Source organism: Ixodes scapularis, unplaced genomic scaffold (assembly GCF_016920785.2).
Source record: "Ixodes scapularis isolate PalLabHiFi unplaced genomic scaffold, ASM1692078v2 PGA_scaffold7__128_contigs__length_106722199, whole genome shotgun sequence".
NCBI lineage: Eukaryota > Metazoa > Arthropoda > Arachnida > Ixodida > Ixodidae > Ixodes > Ixodes scapularis.
This window is the reverse complement of record NW_024609882.1, coordinates 46,842,092-46,861,315: the sequence shown is the minus strand read 5'-3', so window position 1 is coordinate 46,861,315 and position 19,224 is coordinate 46,842,092. Positions and strand designations below refer to the sequence as shown.

At 45.7% G+C, this 19,224-nt stretch overlaps 1 protein-coding gene across 1 annotated transcript in view; it reads left to right on the top strand.

Annotated features, from left to right (window-relative positions):
• Positions 1-19,224, top strand: part of LOC115319483 (Down syndrome cell adhesion molecule homolog) — a 194,265-nt gene that overhangs the window by 134,255 nt on the left and 40,786 nt on the right. The window contains exons 11-12 of the mRNA XM_040213140.1: positions 1,617-1,764; positions 15,227-15,375. Of these exons, the coding sequence (XP_040069074.1) occupies positions 1,617-1,764; positions 15,227-15,375 (297 nt within the window). The remainder of the gene's footprint in view (positions 1-1,616; positions 1,765-15,226; positions 15,376-19,224) is intronic.

Genomic DNA, 19,224 nt, shown 5'->3' with positions numbered 1-19,224 from the left:
TAACTGAAACGTAACGTCGTTACTTTTTAAAAGTAACTGTAACTGTAACGAGTTACTTTTTTGTTGCGGTAACTGTAACGGTAACTTCACTACTTTTTTTTGAAAGTAACTGTAACTGTAACGAATTCCTTTTTAAAAGCAACTTACCCAAGACTGGCTGGAACTCGTGTTCAGTCAGTGAAGATACTAGTTCCAATGCGGAACGCGTCAGTTTTATTCATATAAAACTACGCAAAAAACTTGCCAAACTCAAGGTTTGCCGCGTTCGCAGACGACCATGTTAGTGACGCTATTTAGTTGTGGCGCCATCTCCCGATAGGCGCAGCGAGTAGACAACAGGCTGCGTCGTCTTCTCGCAGCGCTTATCGGGAGATGGCGCCACAAACAAATAGTGTCGCAACTCGGTCGTCTGTTAACGCTGCCAACCATGACTTTGACCAGATTTTTGCGCCGACTTTTTACACGAAGAGAACTGCGCCTTGAAATTTCGCACAGTAAGACTGACCTTCTCAGCGAACATTCGCTTAAAGTTCGAGCTTTCTTTATGCAGGCAGCAATATTTCCGGCTTGTATTAAGGCGAAAGGTCCGCTTGTGGCTCCCTCTATCTCCCGCGTTGCCCCCCCAGTTAGTGACGTAGAAATTCCAGCACTACAGATTTGTTATCTTGGGGGTGCCCGGAATGGGTCTTCGACTTGTCTGTTTTGCATCCTATCCTGCCCCTACATCAAAAGTGGTACCGAAATGGCAACAAATGGCGTCGCAGAATCCATGGTGTCATGTTGTCGTATGTCGTGATTCTTGAAAAATTTGCGAAATTGAAGGGTACGCCAAAACTTTCGGTCGTTAAAGGTTTCGATGCGGGCGGTTGGAAGTCGCGAAATTTAGTGGCCGTGTTTATGTCCTCTTGAACCGATTCGCTAAAAATAGGGGCCGCGAAAATAAAGGCTTTTCCAGTATTTGAACCTCCGACTTCAAGGGATACAGAAGTGTCCGAGAGATAGTCGAAAACAAAGAACTGGAGCAACAAACGTGACTGTAGCGACTGGACGCTTAGTTCCTTGTGGATATTTGCACTTGCTTGATTCATTTTATTTACAAATTATCCAATGCAATATTTAATTAAAATATGCGAATGGAATGTTAACGTAACGACCTCTTTCAAGCTAAGAAATTTAACAAGAACCCGTTGCTTTTTAGCCAATGGAACCTGTAACAGTAACGCATTTCTAGATCGAGAAGGAACACAAAACGAGCTGGTCTTTGTTGTTTTCGAGGAACGCGTGTAATCCTGCTTTTATGACGTCACCAGGCGGAAAAATAGAGGGACCACTTCTTGGGACTCGGCAGGCACGCAGCCAGGATTTTGATTCGGGAAAGGGGGGGGGGGGGGGGGGGAAGGGGGGGAGGCGGCGCCCATAACAAAATGCTCTATGAGAGGGAAGGGGGAAAGGAGGTGCCAGTAAAATGGAAGATTTCGGGGGAGGCTTAAGCCCCATGCCCCCCCCCCCCCCCCCCTGGATACGTGCCTGGGACACGGTAACACACTCCACGCGGAAACGCGTTCCGGCCACCCTAGTTCCAACCTAAGCGGTGGTTCCCGACCAACTCTTTCCAGTTGCGGCGCATTTCAAGTCCAAGTTTTCGGCCGAGATGATCCGCAAGGGCCAGAACACGCGGTTGAAGTGCGACGCCACGGGCGACAAACCCATGCGCATATCCTGGATGAAAGACAAGCTCGTGGTGAATCCGAAACAAGATCCCAGGTAAGCATACTCCGTTCCGAGACAGAGCACCGCCAACCCCCTGGAGCGCACGTAATTCTGCAATGTCCTTAGGGTGTTCCTAAGATTATGACATCCAAAAAACATTCACAGAACTAAGTGCACCACGCTACGAGCCGATAGGGACAATGAAACTTTCTGCGAAAAGCGGCTCTACTGTCACTCACAGCTTGAGAAGTTCCTAACATTTTCTTTTCGCTCGAAATGAAACCGCGCCATTAGTCCCTATTGACGCCAAAGAGCAAATTTCGAACCAAGTCGCCTAATCCCAAAAGCCCAAAGTCATAAGTTTGACACTAATAACTAAAGATATTTTCTCGTTCACCCTCGTCCCTGCAGTCACGTAGTTGACAAATCCGATATGCGGGATGAAAACAAAAATCATAGTATTACAACCTGGAACGAGTAAAAAATTATAGAGAAGGCAAAACAAGAAAAGATCGACAGCCACGATTAAAACGTAAGCCTCTCTTAGTGGTGTGGCGAGGGCAAAATGATATTTTTCCGCATTCCGGAAGTTGTGTTATTCAAGATGGCGCGCCGTCCGGGTAGAAAACGTCTAAGGACCATCCCAATAATCGCTTTCTGCGTTCTTTTCTGCGGGATATTAGAGGGCACCCGCAGCCGGGCTATTCGGCAATTTTTGACCGGATAATAAGCGCTTAAAAGTGTATAGACCATTAAAATAATTGCCTGCTGCACGCTGTTGTCATTGTCTACTGGGATGTGAAACGCATTCTAAGCTTGCGCAATGACTCTCTTCCGCGAAGTATCGGACGACTCGCACGCGTCTATAACCGAGCAACGCAGCATTTTCTACCTGAATGATTACCGCTGGAGAGATGTGTCCGCAATACATCAAAAAAGACAGCCTACGCTATAGAGAGATGCAGTCCGCGATCCTGGTTGATGTCATTGGTTGAACCAATGACATGTTCATTTCTTTGGCTGAACTGATTGAAAAAAAAGAACAGTGACGGGTGATTTAAGAGCATCCCTTTTAAATTGCCAGTTCACCAAATATGCGCGATTATCACATTTTTCTTTTGCCTCGCTTATATTTTCTCGGATATTGCAGATTGAAATCGTTTATTATTTTTTCGCCCCGCATACCAGATACGGAACCCACGCGACTGGCCCCCGCGGGAGCTCTGGCCAGCCGCAGCGGCGGAGCGGTTTGCGATTCCAGAAGGTTGTAAATGTTTCGCGGCGGCAAAGCAGCAGCATCCGCGCTGGCCATTCACAACGCGGCGGAGAACCACGTGACAGGGCGAGAAGCCTGGCGGAAAAGCTTGCGCGTAGGATGGCGTTTTCACGTTTTTCAAGCAGACGACATGCGGAGAAAGTACGCAAGCGACATGGTTTGCGGTTTTCTTGTTTTGTTTCCATCAGTGGGTTCAGCGCTTTTTGCTTCAGTGGTAGCGTCGGAACTGCTCCGGAGGGTGATTGTTCTCCGCTTCCTCCGAATAGTTTGCGAGGCATATCGGCAATGTTCGGGCGTATTTTAGTTTGCGGCCGACTTGCCCCCCGCGCCCACTGTTCCGACAGCGTTGGCCTTGGAACTGCACATGCAAGGTCCAAGTTCCCCTTTCCTCTTCCCTTTTGTGTCAGAACTTGTTCATATTGGCATTCTTGAGGCTTTCATACTTAGTGATTGAGAGTTTCTTGTGTGGTAGTGTTTCACCTCTTCATGAACACATATCTCCATACATATCACCATTTCGGAGGAGACCATATTTGTTCGAGTCTTTCCAACCGAGGTTTCATCCTCCGCGACAACAAAGTTTCAATATAAGATAAACAAATAAATCCGAATTTTTTTTTCGCGCCTTATATTGCTGTGTTGTATTACTAATTTAAAATTAAAAAGGAAACGGAAATCTGAGGCATTCAGATTGCTATTGGAGACCGTTAAAATTCATTGTGCGCGTTCACTGGCTGCAAGCAACGTTGGGCATCGCAGCGGCATGATTGACCAGATGCTTATGGGAGGGGGGGGTACTCAGTGTCTGGAAATTGAGCAGGATGAGGTTACTATATAAGAGCAAGGGAGACAAAGACAGTATAAAAACATACCGACCAATCACAGTAACTTTAGGGTGATTCCACGTCAGTTCATGCAATGATTGTCCGGGTCATAATTTAGATATTTTTGTTAAAAAATGTATATGAAAGCCATGTTCTTGGGAGGAACATTCACCTATATATGAACGCTGTAACAATATTTTCGCCGAGATATAAAATAGAGAAGCTCGAGGCGTGGAAATTGCGAAGTTTTCACGGTGCAACTTTGCACTGTCGTCATTTCCCCATCGTAGCTTTTACGTCATTATAACTTTTTAATACATTTTACAAAATATATACAACACATACACACAAAATTAAATATATCAATAAAATATTTCTATGCCAACAAAAAATCAAACATGGCATAAAAACTCGTTTTAGAAAATCTCCACAATTTTTTTGCAAATAAACCATCTTTCAAAATACTTCACAAAGCATATCAAAATTCGCGTCTTTAAATATTCTTTACGAATGTGTAAAAATGATATGCCCACCGTTATTGTCTTTTTTGTTATTAACGCGAAAATGCAGCTAATTTTTCCAAAGGTGGCAAGATCGAGCGTTAATATTTAAAAAAAAAGTCTTTTATTTTTTGTTTTAACTCCCCTTGGCACTTTGCAGTGACTTAAATTATCCTGTGATGGCAAAACATTGAGTAACATATGACCTCCGAACAGGAAAAGCTACGACAAACTTTCACTCGGAGCGAGCCGACGTCTTCGTCATAGCGGCTTTGCCGCACAGCACCAAATATTTGGAGCGATAGTTATGGCATGCATTTTATATTTTTCAAATTTTTTTTTTCAAAATTGGTGAGTATAACTGACGCTAAAAGGGTCTTTGAGCTGGAGTACCATTAATTAGCTTACAATTCACAAAAACAAAACGGCCCCACTCTGCAAATTCGCCAAGTATGCGCACATAAGCTTAAAACTCACAGTTGCGTAAGTAGTCATGCATACATCCGGCTTTTTCAACCGCACTCAACAAAGTGCGGTTGTAAAAGCTACTGGCTCCACGAACAGTGAACGAATCTGACCTTTCATGCTAGCATTGCTACAAACACCTCAAGAATGAGATTGCTTCTCACAACGTGAGTACTCTGACGAAATTCTGGCTGAAATAAGTCAAGACTTGTGTGCTGATAATTCGTCGGAAACCGCATTTAAACCACGTAAACTTATTAAAAAGGAAAGGCGCGAAGAGTATTTGAAGAAAAAACAAGCTCCAGTGAGTTCTTCGATTAGAAGAAAGCTGTCAAGCGTTTATGACGTGAAAACCGGCGAAGACAGTTGTGAGCACTGCACGGAGTGGTTTGACGCGTTCCGCCAATCACTGAAAACATGCAGTTCCCACGAGGAACGCAAGCCAATGTACACGGTGCTGCCACCAAGCACCTCGAAGAAAGAAACATCACGTCTGATGCCGCAGGTGACTGCCTACATTATTGATCAAACAAGAAAACTGAAGCGTAAAGATGGTGTATGGGCAACCCCTGATCCCTACATGGGGAAAAAGGCAAATGCCGAAGACGTGAGGGTTGCACTTGAGTACTACACACGCGACGACCTCGCATGCTCTGTTCAATGCCCCAACAAGAAGGACGTCGTCAAACCCATGATCAACGACAACAAGCCTAAAGTCGTACAAAGGTTTATGACGCGCTCTATTAAGGAAGCTTACCAGCTGTTTAGGAAGGACCATCCCCATCGAGAACTAGGCATCTCCAAATTTTATTCCCTACGACCAAAATGGGTAAAAAAGAGTCCCGAGCACGAGGTGTGCGCATGCATATATGTTGCGTCAATTTTCAGTTGCTTTTAACGGCAATAACAAATGCCTCAAAGAAGACATTTACAGAAGACGATCTCAAGAGCATCTATACCTCTGCAGCGTTCCACAGAACGATTGCTTCCTGCGCCGCTGCCAAAAGTGCCCAAAAATGCAGAGCATCTCGCTGCAGTCGCTCCATCTCGACGAAGACGAAGAGATCTGTTTCGCGTTATGGGACGCCGACGAACTCGTCAAAACGGTTATTGACACTTCCGCCTTCCTGCGGGAATAGGAGTCATGGAGCGGAAAGTGTATGAGGCATTCCAACATCCGTGTCATTCAACCAAGCCTGATACGTGACAGAAGAACCGCCTTACCAACCAAGGCAGTGATGTTCCACTTCGATTTCGCGGAAAATTGGGCAGTAATCTTCCCAACCAAAGTGCAGACTTTTCATTGGGAAAAAAAAAAAAAGCTCAAGTGTCTCTCTTCACATGTATGGTTACGTCCACGCAAGGCACGTAATTATTTGCCGTTGTCAGCGATGACACGACTCATGACAAAGCTCACGCTCTTCCAGCCATAGAGCCCGTAGAGGAGTATGTTCATGAATATTACAAAGTCTCTTCTGAAACAATTTCTGTATCAGACGGAGTGGCGGTGCATTTGAAGAATCGCTTCCAATTGCACGAACTGTCTCAGAAGCCGTACTCTTCGGCAAGATGAATATTTTCAGTCACTGGACACAGAAAACGTGCTTGTGATGGAATAGATGGTGTTCTTAAACACCCTGCAACGCTCACCAACTTGAGACCTTCGCTCAACTCAACGATTGTCACCGCTAAAGACTTTGTGGAAGTGCTGCGTGAAAAAGTAACAAATGTTTGCATGTTCCACTTTTTCAGGTCTTGTGAAGAAGATGTAAGGAGTAACTTAACAAAGGTTACCCGTTACTAGAAAAAAGTAACGTAAGTGCGTGACCCGTTACTTTTTTGAAAAGGTACCGAGTACGTTACTACGTTACAGAAAACAGTAACGCGCTACCGGCAACGCCGTTACTTGTAACGCGTTACCGCCAACACTGCCGTTGCCGATAAAAAGAAATGCGCGTTATTTGTGCATTACTTTTTCTTTCTAAATTGAGGGTAACAACGTGTTTTGGTGACAGCTTTTTTTCGACACTGGGACAAAGGCGTTGGGGTTTTTCTGAAGTGGGATCTTTTGTGTGGGCGAAAATATCGGCAAATTCTTCGAAGGCACGTGGAATGAGCGCAATGATTAATGACTTGGCGCCTATCCGTCGCTTCAACTTTAGTCAGGACGCAGCCTACTCTACGAATCAATGGGATCAATCAAGCATAGCCAAAAGCGCAACTCATTGGGCCTTCTTTTTGGTACGTGATTGGTTCAGCGTTGGTGCGACGTGTACAGAAACATGACGAACACCACGACGACAGGCGTTTGACGCTGTCTGATTGCTCCCATCAGCTTGTAGCGTCGGCTTCGTCTAGACTTAAGGTGAAACGAAGTATAGAAACAAGAAAAAAAAATTCAAGTGTCCTCTTTTTAAGTCTTGGGAAGAAGGTGTTACGAGTAACATGACTACGTTACCCGTTACTCGATATAAGCAACACAAGTACCTTACCCTTTGCTGTCTTGAAAACGCAACACGTACGTTACTACATTACTAAAAAAAAGTAACGATGACGCCGTTTCCTGTAACTCGTTACCGCCAACGCTGCAGAACATGCTCCCGGACGTCGCATGCATGTGAAACTAAACATTGCGATCTATGCCGCTAAGCCGGTAGCGGCAGCCATTTTGGTTGCAGAACCGCTGCGTGTGAAACGCGCATTACACCACCAAGCGCCCTGGGCGAACTCCGGCCGCGACACCCGCCCCCTTTTCCTTTTTGTACTCCCGTATATACCATGTACGACATGACGTTGTTTATTTACTTATTTCTTTCATATACCCTCAGGGCCAAAGACATTAGAGGGGAGTGGGTACAATGTATAAGTATAAAGTTTAAAAAAATGCAGTGGTTATTAGTACAGTAAATTGACTCTTATTTATACAATGTTAGCTATGGGGTTCTTGAACTGCTGGGGATCTTTGATTGTTGCTGTCGGGGCGGGAAGGCCATTCCACTCCACTGATGTGCGAGGAAAGAATGACTGAAAAAAAGCATTAGTTCTACACGATGGAATCCCGACTTTATGAACATGATCTAATCTAGATGAGATGTATTTGGGGGGGGGGGGGGGGGGGGTTAAATATGTTGGGCGCGCAAGGAGGGATGAAGAAACAGTTTGTGAAAGAGACAAAGACGAGAGGTTTTGCGGCGGGATGTTAGGAATGGCAGATCAAGGTTAGATTTCATTGTACTGATGCTTGCAGTTCTATTATAGTTAGACAATATAAAACGAACAGAATTATTTTGAACCATTTCAAGTGAGTGTATCAAATTTTCGTGGCTTGGATCCCAAACTGAAGCGGAATATTCGAGCTTAGAGCGAATTAGGACCTTGTATAGTAGTAGTTTTAGGGATGAAGGTGCTTTTGCAAAGTTACGTCGAAGATAACCCAACATGCGATTAGCGTTATTAATAACGTACGAGGTGTGAACTCTCCAAGTTAGGTTAGATGAAATGTGCACACCAAGGTATTTATAAGAAAATACGGCGTCTAAAGGCACATTATTAAGAGAGTAAACGGGTGAGTTAATATTTTTTCTAGAGACACGCGTAAGTTTACATTTGTTAATGTTTAGTTCCATGTACCATGTTGTGCACCATACAGAGATGGCGTTAAGATCAGATTGAAGAGTAGTTATATTGTTATCACATAAAATTTCCCGGAAAATTACACAGTCATCTGCAAACAAATGAATATGGGAAGAAACACAAGAAGAGAGGTCATTAATGTAGATAAGAAAAAGGAGAGGGCCAAGCACAGAGCCTTGGGGCACACCAGAGTGGACACCACTTGGGGGAGATGTGAGGCTGTTAGCTTGAAACGAACTGAGAACGGTTAACGAGAAAATATTCAAGCCATATAAGAAGTTTGGGATAGAGATTAAGCTGACTTAATTTAAGAAGTGAAAGCTTATGACACACCTTATCAAATGCTTTCGAAACGTCTAAAAATATGCAGTCGGCAAGTGATGATCAGTCAAGAATGGCGTTTAGTTTATGAGTGAAAGATACCAATTGAGTTTCGCACGAATAAGTTTTACGTAAGCCGTGTTGTGAAGGTGTGAAAAATGAATTTGATTCAAGAAAGCTGGCGAGGTTAGAAAACAGAATGTGCTCTAAAATTTTACATGGGATACTTGTGAGCGAAATGGGTCGATAATTAAGGGGAGAATTATTGTTACCTGATTTGTGGAGTGGAACAACCTTTCCCACCTTCCACTCAGCAGGGAGAAAACCATCGTCAAGGGACTGTTAGAAAACTTTTGATAAAATAATAGAAGAATAAACACTGGCACTTTTTTAAAATTTTGGGTCAATTAAATCGCAACCAGGGGCAGAAGATTGTTTTAGTGGTCTAATTATGCTTTCAACACCACTGGGATCAATAATAACAGGAAACATTGCAAGGTAATCACATGAGTTTATATTAGGCAATGGGACGTCTGTAGTTACGGAAAAATTGCGTGAAAATATATCATTAAGAACGATGGCACATTGATTAGAGGGAATGAAATTACCATCACTGTTGACGAGGGTGATATCGTTATTATCTTTAGGTTAATAACACGCCAAAACTTTTTTGTGTCAGTCGTTAGCATGACTGGCAAAGTATTTTGAAGATACTCTGCTTTAGCTTCTCTTATCGCTGTTACGTATTCCTCGGAAGCAAGCTGATATGCGGCCCAGCGCGCATCGTTTGAAGAAAGTTTAGCTGACCTGAACAGTCGCTTTTTTTTTTTTGTTAGATAGGCGTTTTATGCGAACGTTAAACCACGGTGGCGTTACTGTTAGAGATGATAGTGCGAGTAGGGATGTACTTATTCGTTAGAGCATTATTGGTTACAAACATATCCCAGTTATTTTGTACGCTACGTTTATCAAAATCCTTCAAGAATAAATCAAGAAACACGGATAATTCAGTATTTATGGCGTCAAATTCGCATTCCTGTAGTTTCGAATAGTTTTCACTTTTTTAATGGTTTTAGGTTCGCGACAGGTCTATGTGAAGTGATAGCAGGGAATGATCGCTCAGGCCGGGTAAATAACTGATGTCAGTTACAAGATCGGGCTGAGGTGTTAGTATGAGATCTAGGACGTTTGCGACAGATGAGGTCGTTCTGGTAGGTTGTTTCACGAGTTGTGTGAATGAAAAGACACAGCACATTTCTAAAAATTCATTAGCTAGGGTGGAAAAGGGGGCCATGCTGGATGTCTCGTCATCCCATGTTATATGCTATCTGAAATGTTACTAACAAGTGCACCAATGTATAGGCTTTGGCGGTTTTTGGGCACTCAAAATAAACAAACAAACAAACAAACAAATATTCGGAATATTGAAATCACCGAACAAAAATAAAGCTAACGTAGACATGCGAATAGTGGGCCAACACGAGTGTTTCGTCAGACGAGAGCCCCATTCCAAAAATGAACGGCGATTGAGCATACGTATAGCGCAGTGTCGGGCGCTGTGTTCAAATAAATCAAAAAGCCAAAAAAAAATGCAATAGGGGGCGCGGCGGTGTCCCACTATTGATGGCGCCCTGATCGACCGCCCAGGTTGCCAACCCTGGTACTATGTGTTCATATGCATGTATGTGCTTGCGTGCGTCCGTGAGTGTGCCTCTATGTATGTGTGTGAGTGTGTGTGTGCGACCATCTGGGGCGAAGCTGTTCATGTCTATTTGTTCCTTCGTGCGTGCCTGTAGGCGTAGGTCTTTATGGGTGTGTGTGCGTGCGTGTCTGTGTTTGCATGTATGAGCGTGTGCGATAAGAGTGCCTTGTTGCGTGTGTGCGTTGTTGCGTGAGTCTGCATTTCCACTTGCGCGTCAACAACGTGCCGTGACTCGCAACCGTATTAATAATTCGAGCAGCGAGATCTCGATGGCACATATTTTCACGCTCGGCAAACATTCTGCGTTAAGTGTAAAGAATCGTCAGTTCCCATTGCGACTGCCATAGTTTAAGAACAAATAGTGTTTTCCATTCTTTGCGCCTTCTCTTAATGGCAGGCTGTTCCTCGCCCAGAGTATCGCGTATGAGCGCCTGACGCCAGCGTTCGGCGATCGAACGCTAGAGTCTGAGTGAAGAGCGGCCGACGCTGTTGTTCGCTCGGATTGGAGGGAGATTGTGGGATAGGCGCAAAGGCGGGAAGCCTTTCCATCTACCCACCATCTTTCCAATGAAAGTTCGGCGAAAAGCTCACGCTATCATTTTCTCCTCTCCCTCAGTTTCCCACCGTATTGGCATGGGCCGCGTGCGCTCGTGTCGCGCTGGCCTTGGCTTTCAGCTCCCTTGCGAAGCACGCGCGCTCGTGCACTAGAAGCATTATTCAGGGACCCATGCTCGTGCTTGTATAGCACCGGCTTGTCTCGATCAAAAAGTAAAACAAGCTTTATTGAAGACGTGCGCGTCCAAAAGCGTCGCTGCGGTCGGTCCTCCAAGATTCTCCAAACGCTCAATTTGAACTCAATTTTCATGATTTCACAAAAGCCTGCGAACGCATAAATCATAAAACGTTACTTGCGAAGTTGTACCTTTATGGTGTTCGTGGGGTCGCTTTACAGATGATTAGAACTTATCTTCAAAACCGTCATCAGTGTGTTGAAATAAAAAAGAAACGATAAAATTTCAGGCCACTAACCGCCGGCGTACACCAGGGCAGCAACTTAAGGCCACTCTTCTTCAACTTGTATATTAATGATCTAGTAGATATTGACAATAATGTGAACTGCATTATTTATATGGACGATACGAGTATATCTTTTTTTCGGTGTTAACATATATAAAATCATAAGTAATGCAAACCATTATCTAATAAATTAAATGCTTGCGCATCATGAAATGCCCTGCAAATGAACATAAGTAAAACAAAGGCCGTGGTATTTAGATATCGAAATACAAATTGTCCTATCTGTGTACTTCTTTTTGGTAAAGGCGATATTCATATAGTTGAGAACGTGGAAGTCCTGGGGGTGAACTTTAATCAATACATGACTTGGAACGATACGGTGCAATACACATGTAAAAAGCTATCGAAGGCTGTGGGTACAATAAACAGATATCGCCACATGATTCCGATTTCGGCCATGATGCTCATTTAGAACTCTGTTTTTACGCTCATTATAACTATCGCTTTTTGGTATGGGAAAGTACGACTATAACTAATATCATTCAAATGCATATTCTTTAGATCATGCGCCACTTATTATGGACACTGATATCGTTGGTTCACTACCCTTGAACGCGGAACGCATTATTAGAAGAAAAGTTTAAATTTATGTCGCATTGCCGTACTGCGCCGTCGTCAGCTAAATTATACGGCTAACCTCCTGTTAGATTTTGCGCGCTAACGTCCAACCAAGTTTAGCGCGACGTCGCTGCCGATCACGTGGGCGCGTAGTTGGTGCAAATATAGGCCACGTGATCACATGGCTGATCTCACCACAAGTCATGTGGTCATGTGGCGTCACCCTTTGCCGTACCACACCATCAAGAGAGAAGTTCCGTTGCAGTCGGATCAAACAAATTCGCAGCGACCTCTATCTTCAAAGTCATGTATAAGGCGAGGAATGCATTATTAAAGGAGTGATTATTAGAATTTGCTGTTTAACGACACGACATTACGTTACCTGACGTCATGCGACGTATGCAGGTGACTTCACAGCGTCAGGTCGTATAATTTAACTTCGACATCACGTGACGTGACGCCACGTCACCAAATACTCCATACACAGCATAACCACATAACCACACACCCCATACGCCTCGTCGTAAGGTGTGCGCTGACCATAGAGGTAGAGGGGCTTAAAGCGATGAAATGGCATTCCGTTCACCAGGCAAAAGTGACCACCCCCCCCCCCCCCCCCCCGGGGCTGCCGCCATGTTGTACAATTTTGACCACTAGACACGTGATCGTGCCAAATTCTGAGGCCGTTACGCAAAAACGAGCCGAGATTTGTATTGCGATCGCTGTAAAAAACATGATGAGCTATTTTTCAATTCTGTGAGCCCCAGAGATCAGTGTCTAGCTCCGATAAAACCCAAAATACTGCACCGCGGCTGACGGTATCTAGCGGAGCCATTGTGAAGCTGCCCGAGTTTTTGTCGTAAGAGCATGTTTTGGACCCAAACAAACAAAACAGAACTTATCTCGTGGGTATACTGTTATTAAAGATAAATAAGCAATTATCTGTGCGCGGTACTTTGTTGAAATCGAGACGCCGGGTGGGGATCACTTTCAGCTGCCAGTTTATTGCTCTAAGCCCCTCTACCTCGTTGGCGCTAACGCTCGGCCTCGCAGGCAGGCATGTCTCTTAGAGTAAGAGCTTCCATTAGGCCCGACACCCGCTAGGGTGACAGACGAAAACAACCGACACCGGCAAGCCTCAAACACGTGCAGCATAAACACGACGGCACCTTTGGCAGGCCTGTAGTCTCTCGGTGCTCATGAAGTAAGCTCGAGTGTTTGCAAACCTTCCAAAGCTACCTTCGCGTGCATGCTGCATGTGTGTGAGGCCTGTCGATGTCAGTTGTTTCTGCTTGTCGTTCCAGTGGGACTCGTGCATAAAGGAAACATTATCTTGGTATTCATACGCCGGTAAGGTTTCCGTTAAAGGGAAGCTGAAACACATCTCCGAAAATTAGATAGAGGTTGATTCTACGCAGTTTTATCCCATGAATCTGAATATCACGTTCGTTTTCCACGAAGATGCTACACGCTAGAAAACACGAAAAACCAGAGACCAGTCGTTACATCATACCAAGATCTTTCAGCCGCCAAGCATAGAGTAATACGCCAAGCGCGTGTCTCTGTGCGAGCGGTGAGTGCGGTTGAAAGCTTGCCCGGAATATCCCCTGCACTGACACCAGACGTGCCGTCTTTTTCTGTCCTTTTTTTGAAAATAGCATCGACAGCTGGGAGACTCGTCGCCCCTGTGAGGCAGACCAAGTTCTAGGCTGTATAAACATACCAATTTATTTTTAAGAGTGCGCGTGAATAGCTTTGATATACTCCGTTTCCCCTTAAGCTGAGACTAGAAGCTCCGCCTTCAGCGCGAGCTCGCTCGCTTCCGCGGTGCTTTGGTTGCACGTGCTTGCGCGTTCACACTTGTGTAAGCAAGGGTAGAAAGCTTACCCTGAAGGCAGAGCTCCTATACTTTGTTTCACCTTATGTTGTACCGCAGAAAAGGCTAGAAGCGCGAGCTCATAGCGTTGGGAGCTGTTCTTAACGCACGACAGCTTCTGCTGCCGAGATGTGCCCTAGCCTAGAGCAAGGAGCTCGCGCTTGTAGTCTTTTCTGCGGTACATCTTAAGGTGAAACAGAGTATAGTCTGAGGTTAAAGGGGCGATGCGACGATTTTTGTACTTTGCGCAAATACCGCTTAGAACGAATCATTGACGTGAATTACCTGTGAAACACCTGTTCGTTTTTTACCACAGGAAATCGAAGTCGCAAAGCAATTAAAGAAAAACGAGCAGAGTTCACCCCTTCAACTCGCAGCCAGAACAAACGGTCACGTGATCTGGAGCCAATTATAGGCAGCAAATGTTGATCATAGCCATGCGCTTGGGTTGACAAGGCGCAGGACACGCGCTGAGTTCCAAACATCGTTATGGTTCGGCTATTGTCCTCTGTGCAGCGATTGGACACGGGTCACTACCCAAAGCTTCTCGAGCTATCGATTTTGACGAGCCCAAATCAAGTTCCCACGCAATGCTCGGGTCGGTCCAGTCTATGAGCCGCATTCAAATATCGTCGCTGGAGGATATTGCGATCCCCCAGTTACGTCATCAAGTTCCGCGAAGGAGAGATAATGAAAACGCTCGCTTTTGTCCTTGAAATTACACCGCAACAAAGGAGTTTATTAGCAGTTGCGTGCGAGTATCCTTGAGTCCCACTAGTGCCAGTAAGCTCGTGTAAAGTGAAAAACATTCAAATTGAATATCGCTGCACCGCCCCTTTAAGGGTGAACGGAGTATATATAGGTACTCAAGAAGCGCAAGATCGGTGATTCCGAGAACGCCTGCTTCGATGTCACGCTCCAGAAAGTAGGGGCTTCAGCGGTACATTCAAAATCATTTTCTGCAGCCTCCGTGTAACAAACCGAAAAACAATCTCGGTAGACAATTTAAGTGTTTTTCCTCAGATACAGAATCGCTTCAATTTCTTGTTGAAGCATTTCTTTTTTCGTGGCCGTCGCCTCGCGGCCAGGTTTGCGCATATATCGCTAACGCTTTCTGCACACGAGACGCTTTGGTGTTATATCAATATAGCGACTTTTTTTTAGACAAATCATAAACATAAAAAACTTGCCTCCTTTAGGCATTGAAAAGGTTGGGCTATCGTATGGATCCTGTGGAATTTTGTTGTACAGAGGTATTCATCTTTGTTTTACTTTCGAACCCAGGTACGAGCTCGTGGAGACGATCCAGACGACGGGCGTCACGTCCGAGATCTTGATTCGTCAAACAGACCGGCGTGACTCGGCGCTTTTCACCTGCGTGGCGACCAACAACTTCGGCCACGACGACACAAACATTCAGCTCATCGTTCAAGGTAAGCAGGTTCACACTACATATATGGTAGTGCGCAGAAGCTGACCACTGTAAAGCCGGGGTCACACTGCTTATTAGCGGCGAGATGTTTCGGTGGCGCCCTCGTTCGGTTACCTTTCGTGACGTCATTACCTTGTGAATAACAAGTTCGATGGTGTTTTTAATTGGCATGGTGGAAGCCTGAAATCATAGCGCTCTCAAAGCAACACTGCCAACACCGTCAAAATTGAAGTTCTAACATTCCTGTTATATCCGTCGATGAGAAATCCTTTGCTGACGTCATTGTCAGCATTCGGCCAATCGTGGCAGGCCGACCACAGCGACGCTTTCGATCGCTCACGTCGCCAATAGGGAGTATTCACTGGCGGCCATATCTGTGTGCGTGGTTGCTGAATGCGTGCTGACGGCGAGCTTCCACAGCTCTTTTGGAGCGTGCATTCCACACCATCAAGATTGTCAGTCTTAGCAGGCTATTAGTGTAAGCTCGTTTTGACGAATCCCCTTTGTACATATAATAAATACATTTCGTATATATATACATGCGCCCTAAACATCGCCCTCAAATATGGCGTCCGGTGAATGCCCAGGATAGTATATGGCATTTCTATACCTAGGTTTAATCGTAGTTCAGGGGGCAGTCGAAAGTCCAAAGAGACTCAACCGCATACACTCAGACCACTGTGTGACTCAGACTAAGAGTACAGTGTCACAGTGCCCTTTCTGCATTTGATTGGCTTAGCCGCAAAAAAAAAAAGTGAAAGATGTTGAGTCTTGACGGTGTCCTCGCGTCTCTTGATTAGAGCCACCGGCTTCTAGCATCCGCTGAGCTCTGAAGGCGTTTTATACCGTTATTCTATTCTCCTCTTTAGTCACCTCTTCTTTCGTGCACACCATTTTACCTTTCTTGTTTTAAATCCGCGCTTGTCCGCCATCATAATTGTTTCTATGACAGCAAACGGCGTTTTTTGAAGCATGTCGTTACTTTCCGCGAAGGGGCTTTACCAGCTTTAAGTAGTAGCCTTCTAGGACCACTGGTCTATCTAACCCCTCTGTATTTCCCATTTTTTTCATATCGGGGGAATATTGGTTATTAACAAAAAGACAAAAAAAAATACGAACATTATACGTAAATGCTTGCACTATTATAGAAAAACTAAAGGATTTGTGACAAACACGTAGCGCCCCTCCAGTCCACCCGTCGATGACCGCCAGGCTCGGCGGGCAACATTGGTCAGTCATCGTCCACCCTCACAACCAGGCTGCGAGTCGTTCACTTCTCGGAGGTGCTTCGGCACCCTTCGTCCACGATCCCGAAGAATCGTGACAGGATTCACTGAGACCCACCGTGGATGGCCTTCGCAAAAGAACGCTATAAATAGCTAAAAACGTAAAGGCCCGGGGGATCGGCACCATATAGTCGAACCAAGTTATTTCTTAGAGCTTGGAAGCAGGTAGCCAGATCAAGCTTTCAAGCTTTGACCCAGCTTTCAAGAATAAGCGCCCTGGGATATTGTATTTTTGATCTTCCTTGCAATGTTGTTCTAAGGTATATCTCATTATGGTGAGCATCAGTAAATTCGTTGTCGCAACACTTCGTTTCAGCTTGAGTACAGGCGCAGCCGACGCTGCGAGCTGATTGGACTAATCATACAGAGTCAAAACTTCGAGTTACACGGCTCTTCTCTTTTTATGACTGATTCAGCGATGATAGAACACGTACAGAAAAATGACGAACACCATGATGGTGCGCTTTTGATGCTGTCTGATTGGTCTCATCACCTCGTAGCATCCGTTCCGTCTGGACTTGAGGAGAAACAAAGTGTAGGTGAAAACTCAACAGCCCCTTTGCGTATTTTTTAAGGCGACAGCCTTCTAGGCCCAAGCACTCTCAAGGTCGTGTTATCAAGGTCAGGTCACGTAACGTCCGAGCATGTAGTGCTGGTGCGTAAGCTCGTAAGCGCCGGTCGCGTAAGCGCCGCTCGCGTAAACGCCGATTGCGTAAGCTCCGTTCTTGTAAGCGCCGGTCGCGTGAGATCGTAAGCGCAGGCAGCTGACGGTGACGTGAACTGGCGTCATTGACATCATCCTCGACTTCGTCCTATAGCTCGTCCTTGAGATCGTCTTAGAGGTCGTCCTAAAGGTCGTTCTAGACGTCGTCTTTGAAGTCATCATAAAGGCCGTCCTTGACGCCGTCCTCGATGTGTGTACGGCATATTGCAACCATTTCGTCACCGTACCCATTCCTTTCCTAAATGTTTTCAATAACGATATTCCTGTAAAGCTACCACATTTCATCGCGTTTGTCATCATGGTTAAACATGCAGCCAATTTATATTTTAGATCGCAGCTATTAGGCGCCTGTTCCCGGCTTGAGCGGCGTCGCCGTCGGCGTCGGCGTAACCGCGCGCGTCGCATTATGGGACGTCACAGTTTCCCCGCTAAAGTTAGCGGGGAAATTGAATTGGTGATTGAGGTCACGTGACGTCAATTTTCCCGCTAAATTTAGCGGGAAAATTTAGCGAAAAGTTTCCGCTAAATTGGAGAGGAGGAGGGGAGGAAGAGGGGATGGTACGGAGGAGGAAGAGGGACTAACCCTCCCTTCCGTACCCTCCCCTCCTCATCCTCAAGAGCTGCGCTCTAATTTCGCATTACAAAAAATGGTAAACATGTTTTTTTTTCGTCTTAACTTTTCTTTTTTTCTCTCTCTTTGGAGTAATGAACCGGTAGGCACCGTGTATACCGTGTACGCGCATGCCCTGCTGTGTTTCCCGGGAAAGCCTTCACCAATGGCCTTCCCCACGGTCAAGAAACGGTGGCGGCAATTTTATTCGCCTTTCATTGAGCCGCAATTCACCTTGGCCGGATATCCCTTTCCCCTCGCGCTACTCCATCATCCGTCAGCCGACGTGTCCGACCCCCTCCGCGCTCTCTGGGCCCTAACGCACTTTTGCATGCTTCTGTGTTTCTTATCCTTCGCTCGACAGTGGTGCGGGTCGAACGGCGCGACGCGCTTCGCAAGCTCCCCCCTCCCTCGCAGTACACGCACAGCTCGGTCTCAATATTCCGCGCTACATGTCTCGCGTCGCCAATTTCGACTCGCAACTTTTTTTTTTTTTTCTCAGACTCAAAGACAGAGCCAAAAGTGCTGCGCCCCGAAATGATTGACGGAGGTGTTCGGCGTGCACGCGTGTCGACTACATCCGCTACATCATCCCGAGCCCTCGACGAACGGCTCCGAAGTTGGCGAAAGTTTTAGGGGCGAAGCTCCTTAGGGTCTAGCCTTGTCCGGCGTCCGTGCTCACATCGATTACCATCCCGTCTGTTTTCTTAAGAAAAGAAAAAAATGTTTGCGCAGTCGACAGGATTCGAACCTGTGCGGGGAGACCCCAATGGATTTCTAGTCCATCGCCTTGACCACTCGGCCGTGACTGCGGGACGAGTAGGGGGTACTGAGATGTGGTAGTAACCCAAGAGCTGGGGATGTCATAGACGAAACGTTGCATGTAGCCGCTCAACGTCTATACAGGAGAGGGCGCTGCGGTCAAATGCGTATATAATTGCGTTAAACTTTGCATGCATTGGCTCAACGTTTATAGACGAGAGGGTGCTGCGGTCAAATGCTCAAATGCGTATATAACCACGTTCCATACCACACTTTTTCTTTCTGACAAGGATGAAAACGAACGAAAAGCTCGGAATGCTGCGGCTCAGCGCCTACGCAGACAGCAAACTGCTCCGGAGAGGATAAAAAAAATCAGCACCATCAGCACTACCTATGAATCAAATCAGTATCATCAGCACCACCAGAGCCCCAATCAACATCATTCACCACGCGGAGATGCGGTCTTTG